We start from the raw sequence: 24588 nt of genomic DNA, 5'->3' as shown, positions 1-24588 counted from the left end.
GACGAGTTAGAGGTGCCGGGCTGGGGGGTTGAGATTGAGATTGAGATCGAGATCGAGATCGAGATCGGAATAGGGGACACGGGGCATGGTATGGGAACTTGTAGAGATTTAGATCGAGTGTAGTAAGTAGTTGACAGGCAGCATTGCGTTTGCCAGAAGTTGAAAGTGAAGCTGAAGGTGGAAGCCGGAAGTGGAAAATAGTTGAGCCTCGCGCGGGTTCGAAGCTCGCGCGAAAGGGGGGAATGAAAATCAAATGACATTCAGTCTGACCCCCAAATACATGCTGTTCCTTAGTGGTATCGGGCCTCAGAGCTTATAGCAGAGAGAAACTGCTGCCCGTCAGACCGAGGAACTAATTTCCTTTGTTCAGCCTAGCTTCATTGGACTCTCGCACGATCGCACTCCATGACTTTATCCGGGAATACTAGGACTCCGACGATACAATGCCATCCCTCTCCCCCTCGCGCCGTCTCCTCCTCCTCCTCCTCCTCCTCCCTCGACCTCGTTGCCAGTTTCCAGGTTTCGTCTTAGCCTTGCATATGCCCCTCCGGTTGCTTCGTCCGCTTCGTCCTGGCCCTTCGATCTCTAGGTAGGCTTTGGAGCTACTCCGTCAGCAAGGCCCTCTGTGGAACACAACTCTGCGTCAGGGCTCGTGTTCGGCAAATGGTTTGCTGAGTAGTCCAAGTGATTGAAGCGCCCCCGGCATGATGTCAAAACCATCGGGCAATGCTACAGAACAAGCTTCGATCCGCTGAGCTGATAGGTCGATGAGATAGCGGAAGACCTCCCCAATGAGGACGGGAGTGGAAGAGCTGCCAATGGGTAAAAGCTTCACCACGCCGCTCCCTACGTGGTCGCTGAGCTCGCTGAGGCTCGCTGCTGAATACCATATATGAGGCTGTCGCCCCGAAGCCGAGGGTGACCAGTTGTCCGCCTGTCCAACTGACCGACTGATAAGTTTTGCCCCAGCCGCTCCGCTCGTTTTTCTTTTCAATTTATCTACTCAACGTTCTTCCTGGTTTCAAGTTTGTAGTCCCTCTCTCATACCTATTCCACAGTCGAGCACCGTGGTTACGACATACAATCTCCCTTGCGGTGGCAACGTCTGAAATCTAGAAATTACCCGCAATCTCCCCTCCGCCAAAATGCACACCGACGTTAGGGCAAGAGAGCTGCAACACCCCATCCAGGTTGAGCTTCTCCATCTTTCACATCCGAAGAGAATATATCAGAACTGACCATGATCTGTCTCCAGCCGGAAGACGAATGGAAGCTCGAGCAGGGTCTCGCGGCCGCCGAGCTGCCCATCCGCGACCAGACTCTCCAGGTGGGCCAATATATCGAAGAGGTAGCACTCGATGAAGAAGTCATCAAGGAGGTTGAGGAGGCTCGAGAGTACCTTGAAAAAGAGGATATCGATCCAAATGTGGTATTTGCCGAGGAACGCGAAGGATGGCGCGGGTGAGATACTTGGAACCCAATTTCTGCCCCAAAATTTGCTCTACTAACAGGAGGCGCCAGCTATATCGAATGGGAACAGTATCCTGAGAAGAAGGCGATTGCGCACAAGATCATGATCACTCACAAATTCCCTCCTCCACCGGAGTTCCAGCTCGGTCCTATTCCGGACACGAATCCTGTTCTGGAAGGTGTCCGCTGGAAACAGTGGCATAAGGCCATTGGAGGGCCCCTGACCGCAGTCCCTGAAGAATCCTGGCTTCGAGTCATCCAAGAGAAGCACCCGGAAATGCTCCACCTCTTGCAGTTCCCCTACAACGGCGAGCCCCCTAAACGTCTGGTCACCGCCAAACCCGTCACTCCAAACCCCTTGCATTTCATCAGAAACCACGGGGGGATTCCAGATATTGAAGCGGACGCGTGGGAGCTTCGACTCGACGGTCTGGTCAGGCATCCCCGTACTTTTACGTTGAAGGACTTGCAGAACGAAGAAATCTTCCCGCGCATGGAGAAACTCGTGACCATCCAATGCAGCGGCACGCGTCGTATCGAACAGATTCAGATGTATGCAGGCGAAGGTGACGAGATGATCAATGCACCCTGGGCGGAAGGAGCGATCGGCACGGCTCGCTATGTGGGCGTCTCGCTCAAAAAGGTCATCAAGCAGTGTGGCGGCATGGCCGACGGCGGCAAGCACCTCGAGTTCCACGGGGCGGACACCTACTTCAAGCAGAACGAGGTGATGAATTACCTGGTCAGCGTGCCCTGGTCGAAAGTCAAGGCCAACGAGGTCATACTCGCCTGGGAAATGAACGGTGAGCCACTCCCCAAGATCCATGGATATCCTGTCCGCATGGTTGTCATGGGCTACATTGGGGCCCGCTCCGTGAAATGGGTGTACCGCATTCGGGCGCTTCCCCATCCCACCCGTGCCCCGGTGCAGAGCAAGGAGTACCTGTACTTCAACCAGCAGGTGGGCAAGCATAACCAGCTGCCGGTGATGGGGATCCAGATCCAAGAAATGCCCGTCTCCAGCGCCATCATGTCACCCTGGGCCAAGCAGGTCGTGGTGCACGAAGGCAAGATTGCATGCAAGGGCTGGGCCTACTCGGGCGGCGGTCGCTGGCCTGAGCGGGTTGAGCTCTCTGCCGACGGCGGCTTCTCGTGGTATTCGGTGCCCAACGAAAACCTCTCGACTAAACACAAGTGGGCGTGGCGTACCTGGGAGTACGACCTACCTTGCGATGTCGAGGGATGGATCGAGATCGTGGTGCGTTGCTGGGACAATAGCCTCAACACGCAGCCCCTCGAGGTGCGGAACTCGTGGAATTGGGGTCTCCATGTGACGTCGTCGTGCCACCGGGTCAAGATCTACAGCGTCAACAAGAGCCGGGAACAGACGAGGAAGAGAATCGAGGATTTTGCCAAGAGAGGCGAGTCGCTGGTCCCCATCACCCGGCCGACCGAGTTCCTGACCATGACGCCTGAGGAGTATGACGAGTGGTGGTCACAGCACGATCCTAGAGACGTGGATGAATGAGCCTGTTCGTTGCGTGAGGGAAATAATGGACAAATGATCTACACTAGCGCGGGTGAACGATGTGCTATTTACATACCGATGCTTATCTATGGGATACTACATTGACACAGTCAGCGACCACCGGTGGTCCTGGGCGTCTTTGGACTCATAAGTATCATCTATCTGGCTAGTTTGGGACGGTTGACGGTGACAGCGACGGCGCCGACAAGGAGACAGAGACAGGCCAGGAGAAGGAATGACAACAGTAATGCAGCACCAATTCAAGTTCAAATTCGAGTTCGAGTTGATCATCATCCTCGCACATCATACCAATTAGTCACAGTACGGTACAGCAACTAACAGCTCCCTCGCTATCTATTAGCACGCTCAGTACAGACCATCCAAGAGGCGAGGATCCTGGATATTCATCGCACGCATCGAGCGACTCGGGAGAAAGTTCCCGCCCGCAAAACATTCTCCCCGTCCATATGATGCCATGACCGCCTTTTTTAGTATATAATTTTTCCCCATCCCCCTTGATCTACATATATCACAATCGCGAAAGATACCAGAGATACCAAAGCGGCGAATCATTAGGAGAAACGAGCCAAACCCTTGGGCCCTCGGAGGCGGACGAAATTCAAGTAGAGTGAAAGAATTGATCCAAAGTCTATTTTTCGTCATACTTATGATAATGCTCTGTTCTGCTCGAGCAAAGAGTCCAGGTCGATTTTTTCCCGGTCGCTGGACGTCATAAGAAAAACGCGATGCAACCTCGCGGCCCCACAGCCTCGTTCCTTGTGGCGAGAAGCTCTTAAAAGCCACACTATATAAGTGTCCGGCAATGATGTAAAGGGGAGGGGGAAAAAGGCAAGACGCATCCTAGGTAGCCACAGGTGCTCCTGCTGCCGCCGCTGCAGCCTTGCAACTTTTTCTGATAGTACGACAAGAGTAGAGAACCCTCAATGAAACCCCATCACACCCATAATTTTGATCAATGATCATACCACACATGCACGCACGCTGCAATGTTTTGGGTCCGCGTGTCCCTTTAATTAAAAAATGCTCGCTGTCGCTGTTGAACCATGCTGGGTATCAGTAATGCTTTCTGCGTATCGAAAAAAAACGTCCAGAAACAAGTAGCCGCCCGTAAGCTGTGCCCCGTAAAAGTGACGAGAATAAAAATTGTTCGTTTCGTTTCGTTCCAATTCGTATCGTCAGAGTCGAAATGTGTAGCACGCCGGTGAATCAATAATGATAGATCGCGGTGCGAGATCTACTCGCTGTCGTCCCAGTTCCTGTCAAACTTCTCTTTTTTTATCCCCGTTGCGCATTCGACGAAGTCCCTTCACCATAATCTTCAACTGGACCGTTGTGTTGCTGATCCTGAGACTCGCCCGTTGGTCGCAGCGCATACTGAGGCGGTTCCGCACCCAACTCATCATTCGTTAACCCCGCCAGGGGTCTTCTCACAGGACTGAGTCGCCTCGACGGTCCCTCACCGCTGGAACTATCTCTTGTCATATGGTGGGGTCGGTCGCGCATGGGGAGGCCCGCGTTGCTGGTACGCGGCGATGGCGGCGCATGGGGATTATGACTGTGCATTGTTTCGAGGTCTTCATATTCCAGCTCCGGGCCGTCGTAGTCTTCCATAACGGCGCCGCCCCATGCTCCGTCATTTCTATCCGAGCTGCCATAGCCGGGTGGACTTGGAGGAACATCTTCGTAGACAGGCGGCATTTCTTCGTCCCAGCTGATGCCCATGCCTGCACGCTCGGTGACAACCAAGCCGAACTGCATTCTTAACACACGCGCGGCACCAGTGGGAGTGACCAAGGAGGGATTCTTGTTCGGGCAAAATTCTTCGGCGACGATCAATTCGAGTACCAGGTTGTGCTTGACTTCAATCCCTGTGGCAGACTCGACGTCACAGCTGGCCTTGTGATGCGATTTTGTAGCCAGAGACGCTTCGAACTCCATGTTGATCTCCCCTCCAATAGTGTCGAAATCGGTCTTCCAGCCGCCTTTCAACTCGTCACTTCCCAGCACTCTTGTTTCCGAATGTAAAATTGATTTCCCTTCGCTGACCTTGTGAGCGTGCTTTGCGCACGGGGTTGAGATGACCTTGGAGTGCTCTTCAATCCGCCAAGCCATCTTCCTCAACCGCCATCGAACCTGGCTTTCGGCTCTTTTTTCGACAACACCGCTCATCGACATGGTGACTGGGAAGACACCAATGGGATGGACGATGGGAGGTAGCTGAACGCGGCCAGTGAGATTGGTCGGAGGGAAGATCCGGATGCTTGACTTGTCAGGGCCGGGCTGGATTGCTCGCTGAAGGTTGAGTGGATGACTCAGGACGATCTTCTCACCGTGAGAAGTAGTTGCCGTAGCCACGAGGGAGTACTGGATTGCGGCCAGCTGGGACTGTGTGGACGCAGGCAGATGACCAGGGAAAAGATATGAGTAAGGGAATTGGTTGTCTTCGTCCGCATAAAAGGTCTTCGGCTCGGAGAGAAACTCCCACTTCTTGATGTCGTCGACTTTCTCACTACAATCCTTGCAGTCTTTGCCCACGGGCTTCTTGGTAATAATGGTCGCCTGCAGCACCATGGCAAACTTCTCCAGACGGACCTCACGGGTCGGATCGTCAATGAGCAATTTCAGTCGACCCGAGAGCAATGCACCAGTGGAGGTGGTAGGAGTGCCGTACAGCACCAGAGGAGGTGACTCTATGACCATTTCAAATCGGCCCGGCTGAGCGGCCACAACTCTTGGAGAGTGACTGGATATTCTGTCTTTGGATTTGCTGGCATGGCGGCCAGCCAGCGACAGACGCTTCTGGTTTCGTGAGTCGCGATCTTTGCCTTCATCATGCTTCTTGTCTTTCTTGGGATGGAGTAGCGAATCCATTGAGAAAGAGGGTCTTCTTGAAGGTGGGTTGGAGGAGATTTCGAGGTGATTGGCAGTCAATTTGCGGTGAAGGGCATTGACAACGTCGTTGACAGTACTGGGAGCCTGTCGTGGAGAGGAGGCTGAGGTGCCGTGGTGAATTTGAATGCGCGATGGCATGATGCTGTTACTAAGACACGAAAAAAATAGTTGTACTAAGCAGTTGGGTGACGCAGCGGGCAGGAATTGGCGAATAGGCGAGACCGGGGGAGGTGGGGGACGCGGTAGCGAGGTGGTTTAGGGCCTCTGGGGGGGGAGGCCGACGGCGAGGGAAGAACCAGCTTTCAGTGGGCGCCTTTAACTAGACCCAAACACCTACAGGCACCATAGGCACATGTGCCCACGCGACTTGCCCCTAAAAGTCTTGTCGCCGCCAAATGTCCGGGGGATGTGCGGGTGGCTCGATGGAATATTTGATGCGCGCTTCGATGTCCTCCGACTCGATCTGGTGATATACCACTTCAACTTTCTGGGGTGAGGGAGCGAAAGAAACTTGGGGAAGACTGAACGAGGGACTGCGAGAGAAATATTTTTTTTTTCTCAAGTCATGAGCCACACGCGCCAGTCTTTGTATGTTCAGCCGCGTTGGGCGCTCGGAGACCCAAAGAGGATCGCTATGAATAATGGAAACTCGATCAGGGCAAAGTCAACTCACCATCCGCAACTACTGCAACTCTTCTCTCCTGTCCTCTTTTCTCATGCCACTGCTGGTACGACAGTGGACCACCGCCTGCATTATTTCACCATTTGGCCTCTTCAAGAGATCATGGATGGTTGAACCAAAGCTGACATCACCAACCACCGCCGACACTTCTCACCCTTCTCTCTGGGAGACTTGTTCCGCCAAACAGCGCAGTTCCATCGCCGATTGGAGCAGTTGTCTCTCGGTAAACACGCAATCCCAGCGCCAGAGTCAACTTCTTTGTTGGTATCCTTGTGATTCCCGGGCCAGCTGACTTCCTCCAGGCAAGGTACAGGACCAAACCATCGTACGAGGTCCGCCAACAACCCCACCATTGTCTCAAGCAAATCGCTTCCAAGTTCCCAGACCAGCAAGGATCCAATAATCCCACCCAGAAAACGCCACTCTTGCTGTACCCCGCAAACCTGGACGAGAACTTGATCGATTCTTTCGCTTCCCTTCGACATCACTCCTCCCTTGACTTGGCCGCAAAGTTTCGATCCCCAAACTTTGCCTGGGATGCGCGGATCACACGGAGCATTCAAGTGGGCTTTTTGAAAGAGACAGGACCTGAGCGAGATTGTGTGTCCCCTGTTTGGATGAATGCATACACAGCCATTGCGAGGTGCTAGAAACAGACGGTGAATACCCCCTAAGGTGACATTCCTGGACTGACTCAGACCATGTCGCCATTTTGTCCGGTGGGCGCGCCTTGCTACAGAAAATTTTTCCACGTGTCGACGGACAAAGACTTCCGCTGGATCTCACTCTGCTGTCACCACTGTTTTTGGGCCATTATTACTCCATGATTATTCGATAGAATCCACTGGAAAATCCTTCTGTGATGCTCTATTTGGGCCAACGAGTCCCCAACTATTTGTTCGTACCACTTTTTTGCAACACAGAAAATTTCAATATTTCACTCCATCGGTACCGTCGGGCTTCTCCGGCACCAGTCAGACCCGCGAAATGGGCACTGTGGCGGCCCGAAGTCCATACATGGATTCGGCGCAATTCTGGGAGCAGCAGGTCGTCCATATTTTCCATCAGCTGGGACTATTATGTCGTGATTCCGAACCAGACGGCCAGGTGGATTCTAGAAGAACCTTGGCGCCCCCCTCTCCGACCCCTTCTACGCTACCTTGAAGAGCACGTTTCAAGGGCTTCCGCGGCAGGCCTTGTCCTTGTTACCTCCAGCCCAAGGCAACTTTTCCACATGTCTCTGTCACACAGAGGGGAACATTTCTCAGCTTCTCCGCCATCTCCGGGGCATCGACACGGACATGTCAGTCAGTGTGACAAACCCCAGTCTCTTAGCCACCTGGACTTCGTTTAGAACCCACGATTGGCATCAATCGCATCGCTTTCCTCCTCTATATTAATCACCAAATCCCATACCCAAACCACCAAGCATAAATCCCTGGCCCAACCACTCCAGCCAGTGCACCCAACAATCCCATTTCCAGAACCGCCCAGACCCAGATGGTGCCTACTCCCGGCGCGTCCTTCATGACCGCATAGTATCCCTTGTCGTTCGTCAATTGGATCAAATAGCATCCGGCCACGTTCGCCGTGGCCAAATAGACCACTGAGCGGAGAAGGACAATCCCGTTCTTCACAGAGGTCGGGACATTCGCGACCGATGCAGGGAGAAGGTACCCGCGAAAGAGCGCGATGAAGACGGCGAGCGTGGGGAACGCGACAAAGACGGTCTGCATGATCAACGGCCGGAACCGGACCTGTTCGGCGTACTGGTGCATGGCGAGCACCGAGAGGGTGAAGTGCACAGCGCTGAGTGACGACGAGAGGAGCAGCGTGTCGAGCCAGGGATATTCGGGCTCCTGTAGTGTTGATGATAGCGACGACACGGCCCCCGACGAGCCCGGCTGCTCCGGGATGATTTCTCCCCCCTTCCCGATCTTCACCTGCACGATGTTCTCCGGCCTGATCGAGCGGGCATCAATACCCTTCGTGCCGGCCCCTAGTTGAGCTTGTCGCTCGGCGGCGATTTCGAGCAGCGTCTTCGTCTTTCCCTCTCGGCCGTGTCCTCCCCCCGTCGGAGTCGTGGTCCTGTCCGGTTGTGCGAGCGGGATGTCACCCGCGCTTGTGATCGCTTTGTCCGCTGTCTCCTTGGCCCGCCGCTGCTTGCGATTCATAGCTTGACGTACTGTAGGATTTCTTCTTCTGGCAATTGCACCGTCGTCTCGTACCGAAATCGAATGTAAGGAGATTTGGTTTCTTCTCTATTCTTCCTCGCTTTGCATGGTGGTATGTAGCGCTGCAGTACGACGAAATTTTTGCTTTGGCCCGTTGCTGACTGCTAGGGTGTTGCTTGCAGGATTACTCCGTGCGGGTGCTTCTTTCGCCGTCTTAGAGAATATTAATACCAGCTAGAGCCACCGCCTATTGCGGTTAGTGCAGCTTGCTCTAATATCAGAAGGGATATGCCCCCGTGCTGTTGATAGGTACCTACGTGGCGTGAACAGTTGGGAAACGGTGGGAATGGGGACTGTTTGATTTCTCGTTCTAGCTGCCAAGAGCTACAGCACGGTCAGCCTTATCCCTTTCTTTGGCTTCTCAGCCTCGTAATAAAGCTGCTCAACAACCATGCCAACCCTATCGTCTTAGCTATCATCATCTATGAGCCTCACATGCTCAGTCACAGCCACTAATTCCAGTTTAATGTTCCTCAGACCTTTCGTCGCCGCGGCCGTGCGTTCTTCTCCCTTCTCTTCTCTTTCAACCTCCTCTCCTTGACCATCCGGTCCACGTTTCTCAGCTCTCCTTTAGCCTTGCCAGCGGACTGTTCTTCTCTCCCTTTCGCGCCCTTGACCTTTTTCACTTGTTTCTCATAATCCCCTCTCAACTTATCCGGCTGTTTCGGTGTCTTCTGCGATCTATGCTGGAATTTCTTTCCCCTCGCACCGCCAATACCTAAAATGCTAGTGTTGATGTTGAAGGTTTTCTCCTCCTCACCGATTCTCCCCAGCCTACTCATTCGGTTGGCCTTCATCCACCTTTCAAAACGCCCGCTTCTAAAACTCGCCGCAATCTTGACTCCAGACTCGCCCTTTACAAGCCTTTTGCCGGTCTTGGATCCATCCTCATCATTATCGCGTCTCACGTACTTTTTATGCCTCTTATCCCACCGCATAATCCCTCTATTCTCGCCAAATGTCTTAGAAGATTCATCCGTACCGAGATCCATGGTGGCCGTACGTGCAGATTCCACAAAGCCAGCGCTGGCATTGGTGTTAGAGCCAGAGTGAACGCCGTAGGCGCGGTCGGAAGTAAGATCGTGAGTGGTGGGGTGATATGACATGAAATTCTCAGGGTCACGAAAGTCTTCATCCGTTTTGCGCAATCCCGCCTTTGATGATTTTGACGGTTTAGATTTCTTTGAGTATGGTTGAGAGAAGGTGATTTCTAGGTCGGTTAAAGAGGCTTCGGACATACCGTCGACGCCGTTTCCGTCGTCAATGGAATCTGGCTCAGCGTCTTCGTCGACTGGGCCGTGCCCGTGCGTACTGCCAGTTTGGGCGGGGGCGTCATCATCAACTTCTGTCCGTGCTTGAACCATATCTGCAATCTTCTGCTTCCTAGACTCAAAGCCGGATCGGATCTTTCGTATTGCGTCCACCGCATCCTCGTTGTTCTTTCGCCCACCACGCCGAGCGCCAATCTCAAAGATCGATTCTTGAGGTCGGAACCCGCCTACTCGTGCGAGCATTTTCTCTCTTTCGACTTCCACGTCATCTGTTTCATCGTTGAACAAGGAGTGTAGTTCTGACCACGATGGTGACGACACAATTTCTTTCGACCTCTTCGCACTTTCTGAGGAAGCGGAGTTCCTGGTACGCTGATATAGCTTCTCGCCCTTCAATGCCACGTTTCGGAGAGCCGAAAGATCGGAATCGCTTTCTAATGTCTTTGTCACCCATTCGCAACTCGTCTGGATTTGCTCCCGTCGAAAGCTACCCACCACGACATCCTGTGCAAAGTTCACGATATCACTGCTTGCTGCTCGGCCAAGGACCAATTTCCGACCGAGGAAGAGTTGCAGATCCAGTAGATATGGTGCATCAGCGTCTCTGACAAGACTGTAGCTCCAGCCTCTCTGGCCTGCTCGAGCAGTCCGTCCCACACGATGAACAAATATTTTGGGTTGTGAGGGGAAATCATAGTTAATCACATTTGCCAACACGGGAATATCGATACCCCGGGCTGCAACATCAGTGACGACAAGAATATTCGTCTGACCGCTTCGAAAAGCGTGAACCTGGGATTTTCGGGCAGTTTGGTCGAGCGAGCCGTAGACGTAGGAGACGGCGTAGCCCGCTAGACGGAGTAGGCTTGCGATATATTCAACGTGGTGCTTCGTGGCAGTGAAGACTATGGTTGAATATGGATTGGGGCCAGATGTGTTCCTGCAGTTCTCTTCTGTTTCCTGGCGTTTCCTCTTCTTGTTGTTCGATTTGTCTGCCGTGCGAGAAGCCATGGTTGACGTGATTAACTGGGACCTGGTGGGCATTTTGACGATTTCTTGGAGGATATGAAGCAGGGCACCTTCTTTCTCAGATGACTTCAAAGTGAAGAATGCACTTTGCAGATCGGGAGAGATCTTGCTGTCTGCATCAAGCCTGACCAACATGGGTTCCTGCAATCCTGCTCTGGCGAAGTCAACCAATGATTTTGGCAAAGTAGCAGAAAAAAGCAAAGTTTGACGTGATGCAGGCAAGGCGTGGAGAATCTCTGTTAGTTGGGCCGCAAATCCCATTTCGAAGAGTCGATCAGCCTCGTCGAAAACAACATATTTGATGCTCAGGAGATCCAGATTCATTTCGACTTTGAGATGGAGGAATCTGCCCGGGGTGGCAATGATGATATCCGGGTTGTTGGACATGGCAGAAAACTGGTCCTCCAAGCTGTCACCTCCTACAAGGAGGATTGACCGGAGATCCGTGCCCCTGCCAAGCTCCTTAACCACTTGTAATGTCTGCAAAGCCAGCTCCCTAGATGGAGCCAGAACCAAAGCCCTAGCTCCGACTTTCGTGCTGTGTACCTTGAGCTTTTCAATCATAGGAATGACAAAGGCTGCGGTCTTTCCAGATCCAGTTCTTGCCATACCAACCACGTCCTTTTCGCCGAGGAGGAGAGGAATTGTCTTGCGCTGAATAGGCGTAGGGACAGAGAAGCCTTTCCTCGTTATGGCCTTCAGCAGATTGGCATTGAGACCCATGGCTTGAAAGCCACCACCTTTTTTCACAGTCCGCCCCTTCAGATTGGCTCCTTTGCGATTCGATGCGGCTTGTTGAGCGGCGATAATAGCCGCTTCATCAACCTCAGATTCCTCTGCCATGATATCCAAGTCTTCTCCTTGCAGGCCCCCATTGTGGTTGTCTGGGCTGTCGTGATTAATTTCGGTGTCTCCTCCGAACAATGCGCTGCCGATGTCAAATTCATTCTCCGAATGGGCAGGCGAGCCCAATCTAGGAGGCATCTTAGATCTCTCAGTTCTGTAAGAATTGGGATTACCTAGGGATATCCCTAAGAGATTGCGCCATCTCCAGTCGCCGCACTCACGGAGGCAAAGTGTGGGTTTGCCTGCGTCTGGTGAATCTAAATGTTAAATTTGTGATTTACGTCAGAAACTGCTATACTCACCTGTAGAGGGGCTGCTACGGTTGATCATATATGCACCCCGGAGCAAGTCACTTTACGCGTTTAGAACGCGTCGGTGTTTGGAATCAATCAGTTCTCGAGGAGTTTTTTCGCACTACATTCCACGCCTTGAGCATCCTGAATACAACACAATGAGTATGTAGACCAGGGTTCAATGAGCTGAGAAGATCTCTAACACTCTCAGATTACGGCTACGACAATCAGTATACCACCTACGGCGCCCACGGTGGTGCAGATGGTGGCGGCTTCGTGGCTGGAGAGCCGCAGAGTAGCCCTGCTGCTGGAAGGGTAAGCCCATGGACATTATTTCAGACTTATATCCAAAATTAATCGGTTGCCTTCAGGGAGGTTATGGGAGAGACACTGTCCGACCGATGACCATCAAACAAATTCTCGACGCAGAACAACCCCATCCAGATGCTGATTTTCGGTGTGATGGAGAGCCGTTCAGTCAGGTAGATCAAGCTTACAGGGGATCCTGCGAAGATGAGACTAATGATATCTCTTGCAGGTCACATTCGTGGGCCAGATCCGCAGTATAAGCACCCAACCAACGAACATAACCTACAAAATCGATGACGGAACAGGTCTCATCGAAGCAAAGCAATGGATTGACGGGGAGTCAACCCACGCAGAGAAGATGGATCTTGACTCAAATAAACCCAAATTGGTGGAAGACGGATATTGTCGAGTATGGGGGAGATTAAAGGCATTCAACAACAAGAGACATGTCGGGGCACATATTATTCGTCCTATAACAGATTACAACGAGATAAATTACCATTTGCTCGAAGCAACCGCTGTACACCTGTTCTTCACGAGAGGACCAGCAACCGCGCAGTCGAACGGACAGCAAAGAGATGCGGTAGCACCTAGAATGATGGGGAATGGAATGCGTCAAGACTTCGCCGGTGCAACAGATGGACAACTCAGCCAATGCTCGCCGCTGGCACGGAGGATATTCGCGACCCTGAAGAATACTCCACAGAGCAACGAGGGTTTGCACGTTCAGATGATTGCCGCTACAATGGGTCTGTCAACAAGTGAAGTGTACAAGGGCGCTGAAGAACTTGTGGCTGCCGGCAAGATATTCACGACGGTCGATGATAATACCTGGGCAATTTTGGACGGGTGAAGGAGAGCCAAGCAAGGGTTTCACTGGGTCTGGACGGGGTCGTCTGCAACATGGCGGGAAAGGGAACCAACAGGACATTGTACAGTACAATGATATGAGACATGGAAATTCTAGGTCACTGATTGGTGGCCCAAGGAGTTCATGAATGCGAGCTTTTAGCATGATCAATGCACATGGAACGGAACGAACTATGGGGAGATATTGCTCGAGCTCGGAGAGATGGCCTTGAGTAAGGAGGCAATTGACTCCAAATTGCAAAAGCCCATCACAGCCCCGCCAACGTACCCACTGAAGCCATACTTTCTTGCCACGTCTTTCCTGCTTTGCGGCTAAATTCCAGTGACTAAGGTCCCGACGTCTGGGTTGTGACAGTATGAGACCGGCAAGCAAGCGACACGAGTTGTGTCGACGTCATTTGGTAAGTTATCTTCCACGGGAACGCTCGGCGGACCTTGCATTCAATCAATATAAGCCCAGGGAATCATGAGCCTCTATTTACCTGAAGGCTCTGGGCTTTTCCGGTATATGGTACAGAGTAGAGGCAGATAGACGACATCAATAGACCCGGTCATCAACTGTCTAGGGCGCACACTTCATAACCCGGGACCATGGCCGCTGGGACATCACCACCTTTCTTCACATCTCTGAATAGCGCCCTCGCTACCCGGTCTGAGATTGTCCAAGCGTGCAAATCACTTTTGAACCCTCTGCTACCTTTCTTTTCACCTGGGAAGACAAGGCTTCGACTCGGGGCTACAGCAACTCGCTATGACGAAGCAGGTGCGCAGCTCGAAGGCTTTACACGACCCATGTGGGGTCTTGGAGCCTTGCTCGCTGGTGGTGAGTCGTTCGAGGGTTCTGAGCTCTGGTTGGAAGGAATAAGAAATGGGACAAATCCTGATCATCCCGAATTCTGGGGCTGGTCGAAGGATTTGGACCAAAGAATGGTCGAAATGTGTCCTCTCGGCTTTGCGCTCTGCGTCGCTCCGGGCCATTTCTGGAAGCCGCTGAATGAGAAAGAGCGCGAGAATGTTCGGAGATGGCTAGATATCAACAAGAAGGAGATGCCGAACACAAATTGGCTCTGGTTTCGTGTCTTTGCTAACCTAGCATTGATGAAGAATGGTGCAGAGTATGATGCCGAGCGACTCGAAGCCGACCTCAACCACCTTGACACTTTCCATTTGTCTGGTGGTTGGAGCAACGACGGTCCGCCTGACACGCTTCAGATGGACTACTACTCTGGTTCATTTGCAATTCAGTACCTTCAATTGCTGTATGCAAAGCTAAACGGTGATCGGGATCCAAAAAGGGCAGACATATACAGAGATCGAGCGAGAATGTACGCGAAGGATTTCCTCCACTACTTTGACGAGCAAGGTCAGGATGTCCCTGTAGAAACGGAGGCTTTGTAACTAACTGTGTCAGGTCGAGCGATGACCTTTGGCCGTTCTCTCACCTATCGGTTTGCAATGGCCGGCTTCTGGGCGGCTGTTGCTTTTGCAGATCTAGACCTCGAGCCACCTCTGAGTTGGGGAGTGATCAAAGGTATTCTCCTGCGCAATCTGCGTTACTGGTCTCAACAAAAGGACACACTCAATGGAGCAGGGATATTGACCATCGGCTATGGCTATCCCAACCAATTTATATCTGAAAACTACAATTCACCCGGCTCGACCTACTGGTTCATGCTCTCTTTTGCGGTGTTGGCCTTACCTGAGTCTCATGAGTTCTGGCAGTGCAGAGAAGACCCATATCCCTCCCACTCAATACCCCATATTGTGGCGTTGAAGCATCCCAAACACATTATGGTGAGAAAAGGAGGACATACTTTTCTCTTGTCTTCGGGGCAGACGTGCCACTACCCAATGAGAGCTGCGGAGAGCAAATACGGAAAATTTGCATACAGCACGGCATTCGGATATTCTGTCCCCACCGGCGGCTACTTTGTGGAAGCCATCGGGGGCGACAATATCCTCGCAGTCTCAGACGATCAAGGCGAGTCGTGGAAGGTGCGGAGGAAGCCACTCAATGCAAGGCTGGAGACTGTCGATGGTACGCCAGTGTTGATTTCTGAGTGGAAACCGTGGGCCGACACTAAAGTCGAGACCTATCTGCTTCCTCCAACCGAAGCCACACCGAATTGGCATCTCCGCGTACACCATATCAGGGCAGGCAGCAGAACCTTGAAGACGAGCGAAGGCGCCTTTGCCCTGAACGGTGTCTCAGAGAAAGACGATCGCGAGTTACAGCAGATGGACGCAGAAAATTCTGAAGGAAGACAAGCAGACAATGGGGAGGCTGTTGCTGTGACTCGAGGTGGTGCTGTTGGCATTGTTGAGCTGCACCAACCCGGAGCTCGTGCTGGCTGTGTGCTGGACGAGGACGCGAACAGTAACCTGATGGAGAGCAGATCCGTCCTACCCAGCCTGGCGATGGATATAGCTGCAAATGCGGGCGTTTGGGTAGCGACTGGCGTGTTTGCTATGCCATCAAATGTTTCGAACTATAGGAGGAAGTGGCAAGAAAGCTGGATGCAACGACCACAAATTCCAGACTGGCTGAGAAACAGAATGGTATAGGCAATATCACATCACCTGGGAGCTTTGGGACGATACGGGAAGGGAGAGATGATATAATACTTCTCCAACGCTGAAGGAGGCTACGGCTCCGAAGCTTCCTTCTGCGGATATATAATCTTGTTTTAGGTGAGGTATCACGATGACTCTCCCCCTCTCATGTCGGATGGTTCGACAGCTGGCATCCCTCGCTCAGTCAAAGCAAAGCTGTGCACTGGTGACGGAGTACACCCTGCACCAGACTGGGCTGTACTCTCTACTCGGCAGATGATTGTACCGAAGGCTGATGGAATCGTTGGACATCCTGCTTTGCCCCAGCCTTCGCCATTTAACCACAAATTATCCAGAATTTGCGGATGGATTGCCGTCGTCCCGTACTGCCTGTACCCCAGGTGGAGTGTCGACCTCGAGTTAAGCATCTTTCCGGCCTCTCTCCGCATCACATCCGTGTTGGAACTGGTGAAGGGATTCCGTATCCCCCCAGCTCCTTCCAGCTCCCCCAGAATCACATCTGCAACAACCTGATTTCAGGCTGAAAACGCCGACCGGTCTTGGAGACAGCTCGTTGCCCAGCCTATCCCCGCAGTTTAATGACACCTACAGCTCACCCAGAGTGGCGACAGAACGTTACAGCAGGCCGGCACTCTACCATACGACGTCCAATGCTTGTCAATGCTTGCACATCTTGTCTTCATCTAGACTGGTGTTCGCGACTAGGTGGCGCTCCAACGGCTGAACCATTCGACATCTGGCAAATGCCCGGCCTCTATCAATCCATCAGGGCACGCTCGGTGCAAAGACCCGTTGTTTTTGCCCCATGTGCTATGGAGTCTCCAGTGTCTCTCCCCAGGTAGAGATGGAGATCCGCTGACACGGCAGTGAATCGACACTGTCCCTCCGCTTGAAGAGAATCCTTGTCCAACATGTGGCAGCTTGAGAATGCCGATCGAGGGTGCCATTTAATCCTGTCCTCCTCGCGCCCGCGCTCGTCCTGTCCTCCAGCCTTGACTGCTCAGCTACTCGGACTATCCGGACACCACCTTTCATCTGGCTGCTATGTCGTTCCTCAGAAGAATCGTCCACAATGATGCGGTCAAGTTGGACCCTCCAGAGGTCTACAACTGGAGAGTTTTCGCTTTGGCGGCAGCCGTAAGTCATGACAGTTGTACACGGTCAAATGATTCTTACTGAGATCAACCAGGCTTGTTTTGGAGGGACACTCTTTGGCATGGATATTGGTATCATTGGAGGGGTTTTGACATTACCCGATTTCAAAGAGTATAGAAATGCCCTCTACAACTTGCTGTGATGACAACTGACATGTTGCAAGCGAATTCGGACTCACACACAAGTCGAAGATCGCCCAGTCCAATCTCTCAGCCAACTTGGTATCGGTCATGCAAGCAGGGGCCATCGTCGGTGCCCTCGCTGCCAATCCATTGGCCGACAAATGGGGTCGAAAGATTACCATTTATACTGTTGCGTCGTTCGCTTTCGTCGGTGGTCTTCTTCAGGCCCTCTCATACGGGCATTTATCCTGCTTCTACATTGGACGGTACGTCGGCAATGGAGGCTCTACCAATTGGCGCTGGAAACTAACAGTATCAGATTCGTTGAAGGTTTGGGTCTCGGCGGAGCCACCATGGTCGCACCTACCTACGTTGCTGAGAATGCGCCCCGTGGTATTCGAGGTCTGCTCGTCGGATTCTATCAACTTTTCGAAACCATGGGTGCCATGGTGGCTTTTTTCATCAACTATGGCAGCCTTCTTCACTTGAAAGGCCATGCTACCTGGATAGTCCCTCTGTCGATGCAGTCCCTGCCTCCATTCCTCCTCTTCATCTCCATCTTATTCTGTCCCGAGAGCCCTCGGTGGCTTGCTTCCCAAGACAACTGGGATGATGCCTCCAGAATTCTTGCGAAAGTTCGGAATCTACCACCTACACATCCCTACGTCCAAGCTGAGCTTCTCGAAATGCAGACTCAGTTGGAAGCTGAGAGGGGTCGTGCCGGTGGCAACAGTTACTGGGCATTGACAAAGGAAGCGTGGACAATCCCCGGCAATCGCAGACGATCTATCATGGCGATCGCACTCATGACTGCCCAACAATGGACTGGAACTAATGCCATCGTAGGTGTTTTGGGTCTACCAATACGACCGGGGCAGGCTAACGCGATTGCAGAACTATTACGCCCCAACCATCTTCACCGATCTCGGCGTGACCGGAAACACACAGAGCCTGTTCGCTACTGGGGTTTACGGCATTGTTAAGATGAGCTCCTGCGCCATCTTCATCACTTTCCTTGCCGATACTCTTGGTCGCAGATGGTCCTTGGTCTGGACGGGACTATTCATGTGGTTCTGTATGTTCTACTTGGGCTTTTTCGTCCGGTTTGACGCCCCGAAGAAAGGTGCTCCCATATCCGGCGCGGGATATGCGGCGTTGGTCATGGTCTATCTCTATGCTGCAGCCTTTCAATTTGGCTGGGGCCCTGTTTGTTGTAAGTCTACTGTCTTAACAGGCCGTGGGTTATGCTAAAACTTCTCCACAGGGATCTATTCCTCGGAAATTAGCACTCAACGACTCCGAGGATTAATCGTATCGTATGCTGCGGCAACGCAATGGGTTTTCAACTTGGCCGTTGCTCGGGCTACCCCCGTTATGCTGGATACTGTGGGCGCGGGCGGGTATGGCACATACTTTATATACGGCTGTTTCTGCTTCACCATCGCGGTAGGAGCATATTTCTTGGTGCCCGAGACCAAAGGGGTAAGTGGCCGCCTTCCCAATGTGCTCTTCGGGCTCCTGAGCGCTAACAATATGGCAAGATCTCTTTGGAGCGAATGGATGAATTGTTCGGAATGACCGACTTCAGCGGAATTGAGGATGTTGGAGTAGCCTCCCATAAGCATGATGTCGAAGCCATCCACGTCGAGATCAAGTGAGGCAACTGGGCCTAATGGCCAGAGGCCAGTCGACTCAATACTGACCTCAACCGTGGAGCCAAATCTCATCACAACGCTCAAAATCACCCACTTTGTTGTTAGTCCACAGGTCTCACTCCCTTGCATCAGGACTGTTGCAGAGTATTTAATCATCGCGCTGCTCAACCGTCGCTCACCGTGTTGTATCCTCTTTCCAGATCCAGGCTGGCACTATCTACGGCATCATCCACAGAAGGTCAAGAACATGAAAATGCAGAGGATATATCGGCCAATCTCTGGGTCGGACCTCTTATATCCTCAGTTTTCGACCTCCACCGGGGTGCCAAGTCTATCCAATAAATATATACAAGACTGACGAGTTACTATCGAAGGAGATATTTATTTGTTATAAAATGGAGGTTATCTTATCTATGGCTGCTGTGGGCTCCCCCATCTCCATATCGTTCTGGCTGGCCCTGTCGGAACAGCGGCAACTGGGTCATTGTTTGTTCAGCACTTCGATGTCGCCTGTGGTGCGGCGTGCCGTTCCCTCTATGCGTCAGACCGCACCTTTGCGGTATCTTCTTCGCAAGGTGGCCATGATAGATACAGACATATATATACCATCGGGCCCTACCGGTAAGTTTGTTCGATACGCGCAAATCCTTTGCCTCCTATCCCACCGACCCAGTGCTCGATTCGACCGCCCATCTATACCCAATTGAGTGGTGGTCACAAGGGCGGGTTCGCGGAAAAGATCAAGTTCAATAAATATCCCACGGAGGCTGACCACTCATCCCCTGGACCATGCTCTCTCGGATCAAGAAGGAACGAGACGGTGAGCCAATCATGGCCCCTGGATGCCCCCAACTTTCGCCTCACTCCGTCTGCAACCCAGTTTCCTGCCTAAACCTCAACGAGCATGTCGAAGCGTTGGACCCCGTGACCCTTTCTCCTCGCTCATGTCCTTTGTCCTCCACTCACTGGTTACAGGGTGGAGCTGATACAAAGCACCGTACAGACGTGCTGCCGCAAGAAGGGAGACCTGGCACCGACTGACATCCACAGCTGCTGATGTGAAGCGTCTGGCCTGCAATCCAACAATTAATAGCGTGGGGAGTCGCCATTGCTATTGATTCCAGCAATCCGACAAGCCGTGGGTGCTGACTGAATTACGTCGACTTTAACCTCCTCGTCCTACCCTAGCCATTGGCTTCTCACCACATCCTTCCCGCCAAGTGGCACCCAGGAAGCTTGCAGGTTGATAAACTCACGTCCTCCTCCCCAGGAGACACCTCGGCCCTTCTTCTGCTTTGCTCCCAGCCTCGAGGACTCGTACAAGATCACTGAAGTGTCGATTTCGGCATATCAGTTGCCTGTCGTGACCTTGAAGCTAAGCAACCGTTGGCAGGGCTCTCACGTTCAATACTCAGCTCGACCATCGACCCGTCGTGCCACGCATCAAACGCTTGTGCAACCCGCAAGATCAAACAGAACTATCTATACTGCTCTCCTAGTCATTCATCTCTACGTCTCTTCTGCAAAGTTTAACCCCTCAGACGTATCGTACGCTGATGTCGGTTGATCTACGCACATCTTGTCCTAGCCTCCGCTTCCCATTTAGAAGCAATACTGTCTCTACTGCTCAGCTGTGTTCCGAGCATACAGGCCATTCTACAAGACCCATTGATCGAGGTTAATCCAAGAGTAGGTTGACCGACTATGTTTGACCTTTCGACTAAAGTAAAAGAAAGGACCAAAAGAAAAGAAAGAGTCAAATACTAGAAGCTGCTAAATACAAATCCATTCAGTATGGCTCTTCCTAGTGCTGCTGTCCCGATTCTGGACGCTGCCATCATCCACGAGAAACCGACTCCGACCGCTGCAAAGGTCGTCCTGACCGCCGCGAACAAAGACGAAGTTCGCGTCGTCGCTCCCCACGAGTACAAACAGGCCGCTGCATGTCTGGCTGAGGCGTTTCGACTCGACAACATCGTCCGCTACGCCATCGATACCCCGGACCGCATGCATCTGTCCGAAGAGGAGCGCTTCGAATTACACAAAGCCTCCATGGAGTATGTCACTTATGCTCACTGCCTCCAGGGATTGGTTTTGACGGTTGGCGAGAACTTCGATTGCGTTGCTTTGTGGTTGCCACCAGGCAAGAATATTGATGACTGGTTCACCATCCTCCGCAGCGGCATGTGGCGATTGAGCTGGAAGCTGTCCAAGGAAGGAAAGGTGCGGTTCTTCGATGAGTTCCTGCCCCTGTTGCACCATACTAAGCAGGAAATTTTGGGAGAGAGGGACAACAACTCCTGGTATCTGAACTATATCGGTACCAAACCTGAGGCACGTGGCCGTGGTTATGCCCGGAAGCTGATTGAACATGTTACGAAGATGGTAAGGGTTGCACACTGAAGATTTCCTGATTCCTAGGCTAACTTGAACAGGCTGACGCTGAAGGGCTGCCCTGCTACCTGGAGAGCTCTCATGATATCAATATCATCATCTATGGCAAGTTGGGCTTTGAGCTTCGCAAGAACATTTACTTGCAACGCGCTGCGGGCAAGGAGCTGAGAATGGATGTAATGGTTAGAGAGCCAGTTGATCCAGAAAAGAAGGAGGAGAATGCAAACACAGGACCAGTGAAGTCGGGCTGAAGATGGGCAGACGCTGAGGCAAATTGCAACGGGGTCCTATTGAAGGACTAGAGAAGCAACCAGGTGGTGTTGGCGGAGACCGGTTGCATCGGAATACATGGCGGAATTGCATGAGATGTCCAACTATGACCACATTCTTTTAGACACAGAAATGCAACATCAGCACTCTCATACACGAGTGGCTCGCTTACACATTTTGCAATTACTGAAGATATCGGAGGAATGGGAGGGTCGAAGAGGCGGCGAGGCTGACGGTGGAGGCTGCGGAACATGTTACTGCAGAGAGCACAAGGCTGCACGAGGCCGAGTAAGGCTGAGCAGGAGCCTTGAGCCCGCGTCACTCCGTCACTCCGCTGCCAGAATTGACCTGCACCGTTTCGAATTTCTCTTGTTGTCAACACCGAGTAGTAAAAGCATCCCTCACGTATTGTATGCCCAGTCCCTCAACATTGACACTACAGAGGGCTCTAATCCCATTCTTTTTATTTTCTATAGATTCATGAGCCTGCGTACCTGGATAAAGAATTGCTCACCTCACTCCCTTGCCGCAACCATGCAGTCGACTCCCTCGAGATGATCCCTCGTCAGCGACACTGGACTCGACCGCCTGAGTGATTGCACGCCGACGACTCCTCCGATCAGCGCTGATATAGATCTTTTCCACCTCGCGTCTTCCCATGCCCCGTTACTCGAGTCCGTCCTCCTCACCTCCTCCAACTCCTTCGCGCCGCCGCTTACGATCATGCGCCCGGACATGCGAGCGTGCCTGCTGCGCCATAGCCACTTTCTTCCCTCTTGCTTTTGTGTATAGTATAACAACATGGGCTGTATGGGTGGTGGCATCGATTGGCTTTGGATCTCACAGATCAAAACATGTCTGGTGGTTGATACAAGCCATCTCATTGTTGGGAATCACCCTTTACGCATTGGCGAACTGGTCATATACGGTCGCCGCCTTTACGGATCCCGGCTCGCCCTTGAAATCTCCGGCGAAGTCCTCAGACAGGAGTCAGGGGAGATACTCAATACTTCCTACTCATGAACCTCATACCGACGTAAGCCAGATCCAGGCCATCACGGTTTCGTCGACGGGTGCGCCCAGATTCTGCAAAAAGTGCCATACTCCGAAGCCTGACCGGACGCATCATTGCTCTACTTGCAAAAGATGTGTGTTGAAGATGGACCATCACTGCCCATGGCTGTCCACCTGCCTGGGCCTGCGGAACTACAAAGCCTTTGTACTCTTCCTCATCTATACGTCTCTGTTCTGTTGGGTATGTTTTATCAACGCAGCATGGTGGATGTGGAAGGAATTGTTCGAGCAAAGCGGCTACCTCGACGAAGTGGCACCTGTCAACATTATACTCCTTTCCGTCATTGCCGGGATCATCGGTCTGGTACTGAGTGCGTTCACCGGTTGGCACATCTATCTCTGCGTGAAGGGCCAAACTACCATTGAAAGGCTCGAGAAGACGAGATATCTGAGTGGTGTCAGAACTCTCGTGGAACGAAATCGCCAGGAGCAGCGATTGAACCATAGGAGACGCAGCTCCGAAGGTGTTGCTGGAAGGTTGCAGCGAGCCGGGGAGCAGTTTCTTGAATGGAACGCCAATGCCGTCCCTGGGGCGTTACGGTACGAGGAAGGTGAAGAACATACTTCGCCCGTCCCGAGTGTCTATAACACAACACATCATGGAGCCCCATATTCTCAGGGTCAAGGTCTGTCCGCCGATGATCACCACCATCACGCCAATTCCAACGACACGCCCGCCATTCGTGCATTGCGAAGGACTTACTCCCATATGGAAGCCACTCGCGAGCGTGAAAGATATGCACAATATCTAGAAGACCAAGAGTCCGAGAAAATGCCTAATGCATTCGATCTTGGCTGGCGTCAGAATCTTAGTCACTTGTTCGGACCTAATCGGTTACTCTGGGCTTTGCCAATATGCAATACAGTGGGTGATGGATGGCGGTGGGAAGTCAGCCCGAAATGGATCGCCGCCCAGGAGGAAGCGGCGAAGAGAAAAGAGCAAAGGCTGGCGGCGATGATGGATCATAATCATAATGCAGGAGCTATGGATGGAAGCGGCGATCATGAGTATGCGTATCAACGGTATGAGCGGGACCGAGACCGCGATTATGTCAATAATCATAACGAAACCCACGAAACTACCGTGCCACGGGTTGGGAACGACGACATGTATTCCCGCAGCGACATGTCCATGAAGCATCTACCTCCAAATCAAATCAACTTGTCCTCGACGACGGATCAAAGCAAGAGAAGACAAAAGAGGGACTTTGACCAAAACGAACCTTTCGAAGTCAGTAGTGCTGATGAAGCCAGCGACTCGGATGTTGGATATGACATTGGAGAGGACGAAGATGACGCGGAGAGGGGTTGGATCAGGAGGAACCGTGCAGGCAGAGTAAGATGAGCTGGACACAAGATGGTCAAGGTGTTCATCTTGTGTATTTATTCAGGCAACCTCGTCCGGGCTACTACGAGTCGCTCGATCCCTTTGGATACATACACGACCCATGCGTACACGGAGGGGTTCGGTTGTGGCTATGTATCAAAGGATCAATCACAGGCGCAATGCGGGACAAGACAGGACTCCTGACATCGGTTGGATTGGATTGGATAGGATATGTATATTGGATAGCCCATTCTGTAGCGAGGCAAAAAAAAAAAAAAAATGAAACAGGCGGCCAGAGAAACCGGTCCTTTTTCGAGTGATTGAAGAACCAAACTGTTCAGCACCAGCCATATGATACCCTCTCCGAACGGCAATGGGAGGTCGACACAGAAAAGCACAGGACCAAAGGTCAACAAAGAAAGGGGTTGACGTGAAGAGGGACGAAAAATGAACGTCCTCTCCAATTCGTGGGCCATCGAATTCCTACAATGTCATACAGTATATATACAAAAAGGTATCCGAGCCCTAGTCTCGGAATCTGCTGAGCTTTCTATCTAGGCTGCTTGCTTGCT

At 52.2% G+C, this 24588-nt stretch overlaps 8 protein-coding genes across 8 annotated transcripts; 5 read left to right on the top strand and 3 right to left on the bottom strand.

Annotated features, from left to right (window-relative positions):
• Positions 1-1240: 1240 nt before the first annotated feature.
• On the top strand, positions 1241-2998 carry Z519_11467 (uncharacterized protein; the record flags this gene model as incomplete). The annotated part of the gene is made up of 2 exons (XM_016769179.1): positions 1241-1461; positions 1522-2998. 2 exons carry the CDS (start codon positions 1241-1243, stop codon positions 2996-2998), a joined length of 1698 nt encoding a protein of 565 aa, XP_016614552.1.
• A 1296-nt stretch (positions 2999-4294) lies between these two features.
• Positions 4295-6049, bottom strand: Z519_11466 (uncharacterized protein; the record flags this gene model as incomplete). Its single annotated transcript, XM_016769178.1, has 1 exon — positions 4295-6049. One exon carries the CDS (start codon positions 6047-6049, stop codon positions 4295-4297), a length of 1755 nt encoding a protein of 584 aa, XP_016614551.1.
• Positions 6050-7993: 1944 nt separating this feature from the next.
• Positions 7994-8767, bottom strand: Z519_11465 (uncharacterized protein; the record flags this gene model as incomplete). The annotated part of the gene is made up of 1 exon (XM_016769177.1): positions 7994-8767. The coding sequence occupies one exon, from the start codon at positions 8765-8767 to the stop codon at positions 7994-7996; it is 774 nt and encodes a 257-aa protein (XP_016614550.1).
• Positions 8768-9300: 533 nt separating this feature from the next.
• Z519_11464 (uncharacterized protein) lies at positions 9301-12111 on the bottom strand (the record flags this gene model as incomplete). The annotated part of the gene is made up of 1 exon (XM_016769176.1): positions 9301-12111. The coding sequence occupies one exon, from the start codon at positions 12109-12111 to the stop codon at positions 9301-9303; it is 2811 nt and encodes a 936-aa protein (XP_016614549.1).
• Positions 12112-12424: 313 nt separating this feature from the next.
• Z519_11463 (uncharacterized protein) lies at positions 12425-13428 on the top strand (the record flags this gene model as incomplete). Its single annotated transcript, XM_016769175.1, has 4 exons — positions 12425-12428; positions 12478-12581; positions 12638-12748; positions 12805-13428. The coding sequence occupies 4 exons, from the start codon at positions 12425-12427 to the stop codon at positions 13426-13428; spliced, it is 843 nt and encodes a 280-aa protein (XP_016614548.1).
• A 608-nt stretch (positions 13429-14036) lies between these two features.
• Z519_11462 (uncharacterized protein) lies at positions 14037-16010 on the top strand (the record flags this gene model as incomplete). The annotated part of the gene is made up of 2 exons (XM_016769174.1): positions 14037-14808; positions 14857-16010. The coding sequence occupies 2 exons, from the start codon at positions 14037-14039 to the stop codon at positions 16008-16010; spliced, it is 1926 nt and encodes a 641-aa protein (XP_016614547.1).
• Positions 16011-17063: 1053 nt separating this feature from the next.
• Z519_11461 (uncharacterized protein) lies at positions 17064-18954 on the top strand (the record flags this gene model as incomplete). The annotated part of the gene is made up of 7 exons (XM_016769173.1): positions 17064-17156; positions 17209-17285; positions 17338-17562; positions 17616-18138; positions 18191-18509; positions 18561-18778; positions 18838-18954. The coding sequence occupies 7 exons, from the start codon at positions 17064-17066 to the stop codon at positions 18952-18954; spliced, it is 1572 nt and encodes a 523-aa protein (XP_016614546.1).
• Positions 18955-20745: 1791 nt separating this feature from the next.
• Z519_11460 (uncharacterized protein) lies at positions 20746-24034 on the top strand (the record flags this gene model as incomplete). Its single annotated transcript, XM_016769172.1, has 3 exons — positions 20746-21336; positions 21387-21586; positions 22462-24034. 3 exons carry the CDS (start codon positions 20746-20748, stop codon positions 24032-24034), a joined length of 2364 nt encoding a protein of 787 aa, XP_016614545.1.
• Between the last annotated feature and the right edge of the window lie 554 nt (positions 24035-24588).

The sequence above is a fragment of the Cladophialophora bantiana genome (assembly GCF_000835475.1).
Source record: "Cladophialophora bantiana CBS 173.52 unplaced genomic scaffold supercont1.22, whole genome shotgun sequence".
Taxonomy (NCBI): domain Eukaryota; kingdom Fungi; phylum Ascomycota; class Eurotiomycetes; order Chaetothyriales; family Herpotrichiellaceae; genus Cladophialophora; species Cladophialophora bantiana.
This window is presented reverse-complemented; position numbering and strand designations above follow the sequence as displayed.